The sequence below is a fragment of the Ciona robusta genome, chromosome 9, assembly GCF_009617815.1.
Source record: "Ciona robusta chromosome 9, ASM961781v2".
Taxonomy (NCBI): Eukaryota; Metazoa; Chordata; class Ascidiacea; order Phlebobranchia; family Cionidae; genus Ciona; species Ciona robusta.
Window position 1 is genome coordinate 6,114,160 of NC_143243.1, and position 12,067 is coordinate 6,126,226.

Here is a 12,067-nt window from a genome sequence, read left to right on the forward strand (position 1 = left end):
GATTTGGCACACGAAGTCAATACGCAATATAGAACCTCGCCTGACATCAAGGAGTACTATACCCAACGCCGATTATACTAGGTATCAAGTATTCGATTAACCGCTGGTTCACATTTACCCGTTGACAGATTGATTTCGTTACCACGGCAAGCGGTAATCCGCTGAATTACAGTTGATCTAAAAACCTATCATTATAAATAAGCTGTCGACATTTAGGTTAAGCCGAGGTCAGGGTATGTTTCAACTGCATAGAAAATGCCACGAATTACATTTCTCGTGTGCAGTCGTTTGGTGCGCTTTGTAGACATACGCCGATCACGTGGTAACCATGCAGCATGTGTGTGATGATCGATAGTTTGTCAAATTGGTAGTTTCGTCTTTCGATTTAGGAAGCGTCTGGAGACCAAGAAAACGAACTTCTAATTGGTGTGCAAGAATGCAGAATATTTATTCAGCGCAAACTCTGTACTTCATGCGAAAAGAAATGTAAAAGGCACAGCGTACAGAAAGGTGTAGCCTAAGCCTAACTAAAAAAGGACTACTACAACATTATAAGGCTATGGCGTTACACTATTTATGATATTTTTATTATGTACTTATAGTGTCCTTTAACGTTTATTAACTTAAATATGCTTAACAGAAATATGCCCTGCATTTTATTTTAACAAATATTATAAGTAGCAGTTCAGGTGTACTGTTTGCTTTTCTACAATTGTATGTATGAATTTTAAACTATGTCACCCGGAGTAGCTCGCCATTTAGCAAGACAAATCCTTGCAAACAAGTGCATTCTTGGCCAAGTTTGCAATGCAGCAGTTCATATATCTAGCATTAAATCCTATCTGTCTGATACTGGCAATTGCAGCAATGCTGAGTTTATGAAAACAAGGTATAATGATCTAAGAGATTTGATCTATGAAGACCATGAACAGGTTCATAATGTGGACCCACGAGGAGTATTTGCGATCAACCAAATTAATCTTGGAGAGGTGGGAGTGTATGGGTTTGATTATGACTACACCCTTGCACAATATTCCGACTCCATGCAAGAGTTCATATACACACAGAGCACAAAAGTTTTGGTTGAAAAGCATAATTTTCCTAAAGATCTCCTGAATGTGTCATTTCTACCAGACTTTTGCATTCGGGGATTGCATTACGACATACAGAGGAGCTTGCTAATGAAGGTGGATATCTGTAATGTTATCCAACTTGGTACTGTGTACAGGGGAATGGAGATGGTACCCGATGAAGAGGTTATGTGGTTATTCAATGGAACACGGCACATTCCAAAGCACATTATTGAGCAATCCTATGTTAGCACAGGTGAATCTCTGCGCCAATTAATGGACATTTTCTCCATGCCCGAAATGATGCTGCTGGCAAATGTTGTGGAGTATTTTAGACATAGAAACATTGTTTATGACCCCAGAATCTTGTTTGAAAGTGTGCAGGACTCTGTCCGTTCTGTTCATGTTTCAGGCCTCTTGTATGACGAAGTTGCCTCAAACATTGATAAATATTTGGATAAAGGAAGTTTGGCACCATTGATTAACTTCTTACTTGCTGGGGGAAAGAAGTTGTTTCTCATTACTAACAGTGGTTATCACTTTGTCAATTGTGGGCTTCGGCATCTCATTGGACCCGATTGGAAAGATGTATTTGATGTTGTGATTGTACAAGCAAAGAAGCCCAGGTTTTTCCACAAAGGTTCAAGACCATTTAAATGTGTGACACCCGACAATTCTTCCTCAAATTTGGTTGTTTCTTGGGAAAGAGTAAATGAGTTCAAAAAGGGAGAAGTTTACTGTGAAGGATGCATCGATGAACTCATGCAGTTGTCCAAGTGGGTTGGGAATGAAGTTTTGTACTTCGGTGACCAGATTTATGCTGATTTGTCAGACCCCACATACTCTTATGGCTGGAGAACTGGTGCAGTGATCCCAGAACTCGAAGAAGAGATTTCGGTTATGAATTCTCGTGTGTTTGGGCATTCTGTAATTTGGCTTCAAACTTTGGAACGACTCTTGGAAAGAATGCAGGTAAATTTTCAAATTAGTAACCAAGTCTGTGTGTTTTTTTAGTTTGGTACAAAAGTTAAAGTGTATGAATGAATGTAACGAATGAATGAATGTAACTTACTTTATCCTCGCGTGGCCGGAAAACGACAGTCGTTATCACACGGGTTTAACACCTTGTGCCAGCTTACGAGTTACCATGTATGTTACTTTGTGGGTGATTATTTTTTTTATTTTTTTATGTATGGCTGATAATTTGGACAACCCATTAGCCATTAGTGACCACTGGGTTGGAGCAATTGTCGTTAAGTGTCTTGCCCAAGGACACATACGCCCACAATAATAGCAGCGTCGAGCCTTGAACCCATTACCTCTTGGTTACAGGCAAGCGCGCTAACCACTATGCCACGGCGCCGGACGTATAACAATAAGATGGTATGAAAAACTACAGTACTATAACCATTTATTTTTTTATAGATTTACAGAGATGCAGAGAGTCAACAGCTTGTTCGAGAATGGTTGAACGAACGAAACGAGTTAAAAACTAAAGTAAAAGAAATTTTTAATCCAAGATTCGGGTCTGTTTTCCGCTCCCATCTTTCATCTTCTTACTTCGCTGGTCGTCTATGCAGGATGGCAGATCTTTACACATCTTCAGTCAATAACTTAACACAGTACTATCCAAACCATTTCTTTTTCCCTACACGAGGTACTCTACCCCATGAACATGTTGTGAGTCTTGCTTACCAACATGATGGCTATGATCACGCAATTGAGAAGGCACTGAGTGACAAAAGACCAAATAACTTAAAATAGTTTGATTGATGTTTTATAAATTTCATACACATCAGAATAGAAAATATTTGTTTAAAAGGATTCGTCACTGTATATCTAACAGATTGTGTTGTCCAAATCGTTCACAAATTTTTGTAGAACATTGTAAATGTGCGTATTTGTTTGTCGTTTATTTATGAAGAAATCTGCAGTTTAACTTATTGTATGTTTGTGTGCGTAATACATGTCACTGTGAACGTAAGTTAAACAAGCAGCATCTTGATCCAAAGTACATACATGTCGCAGTGTGCCAATGTAATACAGCTTTAAGTGGTGTTGTGTGGTTTGTTTTTATTTGGGGTTGACTAGGTACAGGACTACAAAAAGCAACAAAAAATTCTAAACGTTTAAAAAAGGCAAATTGTAAACATTGTCATTTCTGTCATTGATAATAAATGACAAAAAATATTCGCTCGATGCCCACTGTGCTAATAGTGACGCTTTGTGTTTCATGGTTGAAAACATTCGTACAGCGTCTAGGTACTTTCCGATCCCCGGGTAATACTAATTTACGGGAATACGGAAATACGGGAACGACGGGAATTGCAATCTAATTTACGGGAATACGGAAATACGGAAAAGACGGGAAAAACTGCAAACTAATTTACGGGAACACGGGAACTTACGGGAATGTGTTTTAAGCTTGTTTTAAGCCTACACCAATTACGGGAATGTGTTTTATGCTTGTTTTAGGTATTTACCAGTTACGGGAAGGTTACGGGAATGTGTTTTAAGCATATTACAGTTACGGGAAACTTACGGGAATGTGTTTTATGCTTGTTTCAAGCCTACACCAGTTATGGGAAAATTACGGGAATGTGTTTTAGGCTTGTTTTAAGCCTACACCGGTTACGGGAAGGTTACGGGAATGTGTTTTAAGCATATTACAGTTACGGGAAACTTACGGGAATGTGTTTTATGCTTGTTTTAGGTATTTACCAGTTACGGGAAGGTTATGGGAATGTGTTTTATGCTTGTTTCAAGCCTACACCAGTTACGGGAAAATTACGGGAATGTGTTTTATGCTTGTTTTAGGTATTTGCCAGTTACGGGAAGGTTACGGGAATGTTTTTATGCCTTTTTCAAAAAAAACATTTACCAGTACAGACGGCCCCAATGAGGATCGAATATGTAAAATGCAATCAAAAAGACATTGCTGGGCCCTAAATTGTTTTGTGGGAGTTGGAAGTATACAGAAAAGAAACTAATTATTAGTACTACCCAAAATTTTCCCGTAACTGTAATATGCTTAAAACACATTCCCGTAACCTTCCCGTAACTGGTAAATACCTAAAACAAGCATAAAACACATTCCCGTAATTGGTGTAGGCTTAAAACAAGCTTAAAACACATTCCCGTAAGTTCCCGTGTTCCCGTAAATTAGTTTGCAGTTTTTCCCGTCTTTTCCGTATTTCCGTATTCCCGTAAATTAGATTGCAATTCCCGTCGTTCCCGTATTTCCGTATTCCCGTAAATTAGTATTACCCCCGATCCCCTATGTTAGAAAGACTGTTGTCGACCGGTAGCCTTTGTGTTAACTCGTCCGTGGTAAGATTCTGTTGATTTATACAAGCGTAAGAGGTTGGCTTATCTGTACAGGTGCTATTTATTCCGTACCAAATAGAATTGTGCTTGTGGATCTACCATGGCCGAAGCAGCGAACGTAAAACCTGAACTCGGCTACAACCATCTTGGAAATTACAAAATCGAACGAAAAATTGGCAAAGGCCAATTCAGCGAAGTCTACCGAGCAATATGTTTATTGGACTCAAAGCTGGTTGCTCTGAAAAAAGTAAAGGTAAAGTTACATAAATAGTGATTTTTAACGTAATTTATGCTTACTAAAACGCTGGAGTTTTATAATCAAAAATTTTTGTTTTAGATATTCGAAATGATGGATGCTAAAGCTCGCCAAGATTGTATCAAAGAAATAGATTTATTAAAGGTAATTATTGAAACTTATATATAAAAAATATCTGAACATTAATTTTTTGTTAAAAACTAGGTTTCTTCTTTCAAAACATACTTGCCAATTTAATTTTTTTTTCAGCAATTGAATCACAGCAATGTGATTTGTTACCTTGCATCATTTATTGAAGATAATGAATTGAATATAGTCCTTGAACTTGCTGATGCGGGAGACCTTAGCAGAATGATAAAGGTTTGTTGCCCATTTATTGTTCTGTTACTATAACATGGTCAAAAGCCTTCCCACGGCTCACTATGAATATATACACCTTAAAAGGCTAGATTTGTTATCTGTAAAATTCCCAAGGATTTGTATTCAAAGTCACCAAAGGTTTGGCAAATTTTGTGTGGAGAAAAAGCACAAAATCAGGGCGTTCCTAAAATTATAACCCTGTATAAATAATATATATATATAGTTGGTGTAATGTGCTTGTTTTTACAGCATTTTAAAAACCAAAAAAGACTGATCCCTGAACGGACAGTTTGGAAATATTTTGTACAACTTGCTTCCGCAGTGGCACACATGCACTCAAGAAGGTATAGTGTGGATTTTGAATTAGGCATGTCCAAATTAGTGACTGATGCACTTGCTTATTTTAATAGAGTTATGCACCGAGACATTAAACCCGCCAATGTGTTCATCACTGCACAAGGTGTTGTAAAGCTTGGAGATCTGGGCCTCGGAAGATACTTTTCGTCAAAAACCAGCTTTGCACAAAGTTTAGGTAATATAGTGTTCATTTTTTAACATACTATTTTTTTTAAACATTATTTTTAACATTAGTTTTGTTTTAGTTGGTACGCCATACTACATGTCACCAGAAAGAATCCATGAAAACGGTTACAACTTTCGGTCTGACATCTGGTCACTGGGTTGTTTACTTTATGAAATGGCAGCTTTACAGTCACCTTTTTACGGAGATAAAATGAATCTTTATGCATTGTGCAAAAAAATAGAAAGCTGCGAGTATCCTCCATTGCCTGCCGATATATATTCTGAAGAAGTAAGTTTTCTTATTTGTTACTGGTTTTAGTTCTTGTCTGGTGGACATAACATTTATGTTTTCATATATGGTAATTAAGACTATGTTAAATATACAGAATGATAAAAAAACAGCAAAATGCCAGTAGTTAAGTTGGATTAAAAATATAGCCAGACATAAAACAAGTATTTAGATGTTTTAAAATAATATATTAAACATATGCAATATAATTTTATTTGAAAAAGTGAGTATGTATTTTTATTTATGAGTTTTTTTACTAGTTTTGCCATCATTAAAATGTGAACACCACTTGTTTGGTTGTTAAGTGTCTAATCCATGGCTTTGCTTTAATCCTACTTAATTTATTGATTATTTCAAGAAGCAAAGTGCAAAAAAGGTCAGTCAAGCTCTAATTCTTATTATATATATACAGTGAGATATAGAATCAAGTTAAAAGTTATCGTCTGTCTTAAATGTTTTTGTATGTTACAGCTTCGTGATTTAGTGGCTGTGTGCATTAACCCCGACCCAGAAAAACGGCCGGACATTGAACATATTTACAACATTGCTAGCAAAATGTATGAAGCCACGAAAACTAGAGCATGATGTTGTTACCTTTTTCTTCAAGTACTAGCAGCAGTAGCAGGTGCACTGTGTTCTTGGTGCTTTTACGGAATATCTTTACCTTAATTTTTGCATCACTTATCCCTTTAAAACCGTGCAGCCAATTCCAACCATTCATTGTGCTATTAATATTGATACCTACATTTTCTGTTGGCCAAAGTTTCAAAATGCCTTGTGTATCATTGTGTGCAGCCTATCATTAAGTGTGCTTACAAAGCCAGTTATTTTACGTTTAAAAGGTTACTTTTGCTATAATGTAACAAGTGTATTGAAACTATTTTATTTCAGCAATATCTTCAGCCTAAAAGCATTTAAACCAAATTTAACTATTGTTACTTCTTTTTAGTATCGTTTCTTGGTTTGCTTTTCTTTATTGTTATGAATGTATTGCCTGTGTAATATGTACATAACCAAAGTATATTAATTCTTCATATAGGCCAGTTGTAACTTGTTTCATATAAAATTCCTCATTTTTTCCCATCTCAGCTTAGTTTGTTTTATGTTCATAAGAAAGTAGTTATTTTAGATGTATGTATATCAGTGGTTCCTAAACTATTGTACTTTAATAGTTCCAGGTGGTACATGGGATCTTCTTTGATTTTTAGAAATTTTAAATGGTACGACATCATTTTAAAATAGGTGTAATGTAAGGAATACCGGGTTTGGTTAACATGTCATTTGGAAGGCTGGGACTTCATATGTTTTGGCACGCCAGTTTTAAGTTTAAAACACCCTTTACCCTGCTGTTAGGTGTCCAAAGATGCAAGCAGAGTCCAAGAGTATTGCATTACCTAAATTTTTTTTTAATGACACCCTAGATTTTACTGAAATTTCAGTAAACAAGAAGCCTCTGCTCCTATAAGTGTATAAATAGGTACATAAGTAGATACTGTTTTTTTGAACCGTTGGTAAACTGGTATTCCTTCACCAATCAAGAACTTAAACTAGTTCATATTCTTCTTAGTTCTTACCTAATTGAATCACTCATTAGTAATTGTTTCATTGCACTAACAGCCTTGTATTGTGCTTAATGTTAGTGCCTGTATATTCGTTGCACTTTTGTAGTTTTAGCGCACAAATAAATAGCCCTGTATGTCAAATTTTTCCCTACTTTTAAGCTATTAACCAGGTACAAGTAGTGCATTGAAAGACCAGTTTTAAATGAGACAACTACCTTCTAAAACTTAAGTTCAAGGTATGTATGCCATAATATCCTAATAAATGGAAACTTATTATCATTACATTACAGGTGATTACACAAAAACTGTAATTGTAGTGTCAACAGTTTGTATGAAGACGACACCGAAATGCAAGGTATTTTTTTGTAGTAATATTATACTATTGTTGTCCTGAGTAGTAGTTACAAGTCTAGTAATAATATACTTTGTTGTTCTAATAGTTTTAAGGTAACGGAACAAATCTGGCCAAAGGTTTATTGAAAGTTGCCCTGAAGCACCTCAGACATACCTCAGGGAGTTTATCAAAGCAGAGCTTATAACAGTGTTTTATTAAAAACTGAAATTGAGACGTCAATATTTATACACTAGATTAATTATTACTTCGCATGTTTAAAACCAAGTTTCACTCTGTGTTGATCCAACATATTTGTACTAGGACCAATGTTTGTTAATATTTTTATATTATGACAATTACTTTAATATTACTTTCAATGGATATAAGATTAAATTGCTATAGTTCATAAATGACAACTTGTGATGTTATAAATAATTAAAAAGAAGTTAACATTATTGACTCGACAAGTTAGGTAGACCTACCTTGTGAATATTTACTTACACGAGTATGTTTGATAAACTAGTGTTAAGTTTTCATAACCTAATACTTTCCTGGTTACCTATTTCCATGATAGTATTAGTTTAATGTGTCTATTGTAATTTTTGGTCCTGAGTTTACACGTATCCTTTATTTTTATAAATAATAAAAAATAAATCATTTATCTCCAGCATAATTTTTTTCCATACTAATAAAAATCACATATAAATCTACTCAAACTATTGGAATTTAATTCGCTACACACAGCACACTCATTAATTGAAACACATGAATTACAGTGGTAAGATCATACAAAAATTAAGTGCAAGTTGGAGATATGTACATGATTAAACAATACCATACAATTGAAGAATATAGGATTAACACAAAATTTGTTGACATTTGAGTTAAAGTTTCATTTGATTTTTATCGATTTGATGGGGTTGGAAAGCAAGTTCAACTTTTCTTCGCAGTTCTATAACGTCCTCTGTCTCCTCATCCTACAATAATATCAAACTCCATAAATTAGATTCTGCCTTGCACAATGGTTACGGACTACGGTACTATTGTAACCAATGGATACAACAGTGTTCGAGTCTTATTGATGCTACCATTGTGGTTGTTTGTCTCTTTGGTCAAGACGTTTAAGACTTATTTCCCAAAACTAGCTGTTTTCAAAATTTCAGCCATCAGAACAAACAGTACCGCACAAAGTTACATATCTGGTACTGCTAAGCAGGCACAAGGTGTATGCAATTGGGCATTGTGTTAAAATAACTGTCATTTCCACATCGTAGGCAGGTAAATAAGTGCAGTTCATTCACTCAATATTCACTGTATTCCTTTTTATTATACAGAACCTAACACTTACATTTTTGTAAAACAACTTTTTTACAAGAAAAAACTTTTCATGTTCTTACCTGAAACATGGGGAATCGTCGCAGCATTTTTTCTGGGTAAAGCTCCCTTACTATATGTGGTACAACAGCTACTTCCATCCTTGTAATGTATTCAATAAGATTGTGCACCATGTAAATGCACAGTGTTGGCAAACGTGCAATCTCATTAAACATGGGAACATTTTCCACAATGTCCAGCACTTGCTGTTGAGTAAAAAAAAATATATTTAATATTGTAAGAGTTATTTGGCAAACCTATTAATCACAGACCAAATTTATTTGACATCACTAACAAGTAACAACAGAACAGTATTTCTATATGTTCAGTTAAAAACGATATGTTTTGTTACTAATTTTCCTTTGATTACTGTATTTAATGAGATAAATAAAATTTATATTCCGCAGCTAATGTATCATTACCAAAAAAGAAAAAAAAAACGAAGCAAAGCTATTTGTATTACCTCGGAAAAATCGCCAGATAATCTTGCCACAAGCTCGTAAAGTATTGGTCCTTTAACAGATTGATAGATAATGGTCCGATCAGGTCGCATTTCTTCCTTAAGCACTGTTATCTGTGATGTTCTTCCAGTAATCAGCTTGCGAGATCTTCTCAATAGTTTACCAGACAAAATTGTTTTCAACAGAACATTAATTGTTACCTGGAATATATATTGATAAAGCAAATTCTGCCATGGGAATATGAAACAAAGGATTAAATAATTCATATTAGTATAGCTAAATTTTAGTGAGCTATTGTAACATTTATAACCTGTTGTTCTGTAATTTCTGTTTCCCAATCTGCTGGATTACAATTTACCATGTATGTAACTTTGTGGAGAATTGTTATTTTTGTATGATTTACAATTGAGACAAACTATTAAATTAGTAACCATTGAGATAAGAATAAGCAATAAAATGGCAGCTAATGAAGATTTGCTAGATTCTAGAGGTTAAATTATGTAAATTCTATTTACTTTTTCTTCTGGTTTGCAGTTTGGTAAGTCACTATGCAGCGGATACTTGAAATCTTCCAGGCCATCCATTAATAACAACATACTTTTCTCTTTTGATAAAATTAACCTCATCAGTTGTCTACGAGGAAGTCGGTAGTAATCCGGTTTAAGAAAACAAATGAAATCTCCAAGATCTAAACGATCCTTCATCTGAAAGGTAAAAGAATGGTTTACATTGGTCAGAACTTGGAAGGCACATTGGTTGCATGAACACTTCTAAGCCCATTCCTTACAGATGTACAAAAAGGAGTCTGGATGTTGGGGTAATGGGTCAAAATAATAGGTCCCCATGAAACTTAATCATATACATTATAAGATGAGAAAGTAAGGGGAGTTTTGGACTTGTTCTTAGAATTAATATTGGCAAAATTGTATGCCTGGAAACTAATGCATTATATACTTCAAACAAGAAAAGAAGGTCAAACAATTAGTGTTTTTAAAACAAAATTTGGAAACTTAATGGCACTTACAGTAAACACGGCTGTAACTTCTCTGAAACTGCACCATAATACAACCTCAACCCCTCTGTAAGGTGGTCGTGATTCAAACTCAAACTGGTGTTGTAGATTTCGCAGTTTAAATGTTTTTCCGCACCCACCATCCCCAATTACAAACAAATATCTTCTGCCTCGTTCCTCTAAAGACAACTGTAAAGAACAGCAGGTGTATTTGTCATCTACCATGGATCTACTTCTTAACATACCATAATTTTATATATTCTGTTAGTGTTAGTGACAGTTGTTATACCACGGGTGTCCTTACGATTTACAAAACAAGACAGGGTAAATAAGTTACATTCATTAATAACAAATTCTATGAAACAATATTAAAAATCTACTTACATGGCTAAACCAATCACATGATGCATCTTTGTCTGTTTCAATGCAATCTGCAGTTATTTCTTTTTGTTGGCTTGAATCAATGTTTAAATATTCAAACAACTGACGGTTCTTTTCAGACTCTTTCTCCTTTTTTTTGTTGTCCACACGGTTTCCTCTCAAAACTTCAATCAATTCATAATCTGCATGTGAAATGAGATTTTCAGATTTAAAAAAAATCTGTAGGTACCTATTATTAAAGTAGTATTTTATGTGAGAAATTGTAGGTTAAGTAATGTATAATTATAATTAAATTGGTTGGTCTGTATATATGTATACATGTTAATCTGCAGTGGGCACACTTAGTTATTGAAGGGCGAAAGTTATCTTTTTAATTTTTCTTAGTTACTTAACACTATAAAGGTTACAATGAACTAACTCCATTTCCATAGTAATGCATATATACACCGCCAATATAGAATTTATCTGGTACCTGTCATACGAGGTCCTTGTATACTGTTATCACCTTTGTCTCTTGTTGCTGTTCTGAAAGCCAGTAAAATACTTTAGTAATTCAAAAAAAAAGGGTATATAATAGGTTGGGGTAAGATGGTACATGTTTTCGGTCTTTTTTCATTCAATTTAGTAGTAAATAATGAAAACTGAAAAGGGCATATAACCATATCTTTGCAACTCTAAAGGAGTGTCTTTAATTGTTTAAACCAAACCTAAAAAAAAGAGATTTTGGTGCTAACGGTATTCCATCTTGCCCCACAGAATTAAACTTTTAAGTCTTACATTCTGTTTCCTTCTTTAGTAATGATAAAGTTGTTTTTTGATTTTCTTCCTTTAGAGCTAGAACTTGCATTTTCTTCTTCGATTTCATTCTTTTTAGTCGACATATTTAAACAATTCGTAACAAACCTTACGTTTGTTTTTCAAAAACGGTTACATAAAAGCAGAACAAGACAATTGTTGAAATCGGGGGATTTCCCGTGAAGAAAACGGCAAAAGTTGCGTTTTTACTTCTGTTGTAAATAGATTCTACTAAGAGAATATTGATCTAAATTAAAATATATTAAAAGAATCAAATTTTGTTCGTTGTATTATTTTTAGTGTCACAAAAATGGCTATTTATCT

At 34.6% G+C, this 12,067-nt stretch overlaps 3 protein-coding genes across 3 annotated transcripts; 2 read left to right on the forward strand and 1 right to left on the reverse strand.

Annotated features, from left to right (window-relative positions):
- The first annotated feature begins 321 nt into the window (after positions 1-321).
- On the forward strand, positions 322-3,131 carry LOC149731655 (5'-nucleotidase domain-containing protein 3-like). The gene is made up of 2 exons (XM_089884532.1): positions 322-2,042; positions 2,496-3,131. The coding sequence occupies exons 1-2, from the start codon at positions 735-737 to the stop codon at positions 2,832-2,834; spliced, it is 1,647 nt and encodes a 548-aa protein (XP_089740658.1). The 5' UTR covers positions 322-734; the 3' UTR covers positions 2,835-3,131.
- A 954-nt stretch (positions 3,132-4,085) lies between these two features.
- LOC149731656 (serine/threonine-protein kinase Nek7-like) lies at positions 4,086-7,527 on the forward strand. The gene is made up of 7 exons (XM_089884587.1): positions 4,086-4,650; positions 4,735-4,797; positions 4,903-5,013; positions 5,263-5,357; positions 5,424-5,545; positions 5,616-5,824; positions 6,296-7,527. Exons 1-7 carry the CDS (start codon positions 4,498-4,500, stop codon positions 6,407-6,409), a joined length of 867 nt encoding a protein of 288 aa, XP_089740713.1. The 5' UTR covers positions 4,086-4,497; the 3' UTR covers positions 6,410-7,527.
- Positions 7,528-8,426: 899 nt separating this feature from the next.
- LOC149731657 (uncharacterized) lies at positions 8,427-11,953 on the reverse strand. The gene is made up of 8 exons (XM_089884568.1): positions 11,726-11,953; positions 11,421-11,473; positions 10,952-11,130; positions 10,580-10,756; positions 10,071-10,259; positions 9,558-9,755; positions 9,118-9,300; positions 8,427-8,697 (listed from the first exon to the last, which is right to left on the reverse strand). The coding sequence occupies exons 1-8, from the start codon at positions 11,827-11,829 to the stop codon at positions 8,605-8,607; spliced, it is 1,176 nt and encodes a 391-aa protein (XP_089740694.1). The 5' UTR covers positions 11,830-11,953; the 3' UTR covers positions 8,427-8,604.
- Between the last annotated feature and the right edge of the window lie 114 nt (positions 11,954-12,067).

Bases quoted from the DNA above. Each gene is read 5' to 3' on its own strand.
- LOC149731655 (XM_089884532.1), top strand. From the start codon at position 735: ATGTCACCCGGAGTAGCTCGCCATTTAGCAAGACAAATCCTTGCAAAC. The intron at 2,043-2,495 runs GTAAATTTTCAA...ATTTTTTTATAG, and splicing joins GACTCTTGGAAAGAATGCAG to ATTTACAGAGATGCAGAGAG.
- LOC149731656 (XM_089884587.1), top strand. From the start codon at position 4,498: ATGGCCGAAGCAGCGAACGTAAAACCTGAACTCGGCTACAACCATCTT. The intron at 5,014-5,262 runs GTTTGTTGCCCA...TTGTTTTTACAG, and splicing joins ACCTTAGCAGAATGATAAAG to CATTTTAAAAACCAAAAAAG. The intron at 5,825-6,295 runs GTAAGTTTTCTT...TGTATGTTACAG, and splicing joins CCGATATATATTCTGAAGAA to CTTCGTGATTTAGTGGCTGT.
- LOC149731657 (XM_089884568.1), bottom strand. From the start codon at position 11,829: ATGTCGACTAAAAAGAATGAAATCGAAGAAGAAAATGCAAGTTCTAGC. The intron at 11,474-11,725 runs GTAAGACTTAAA...ACTGGCTTTCAG, and splicing joins ACTAAAGAAGGAAACAGAAT to AACAGCAACAAGAGACAAAG. The intron at 10,260-10,579 runs GTAAGTGCCATT...TTTACCTTTCAG, and splicing joins AAGTTACAGCCGTGTTTACT to ATGAAGGATCGTTTAGATCT.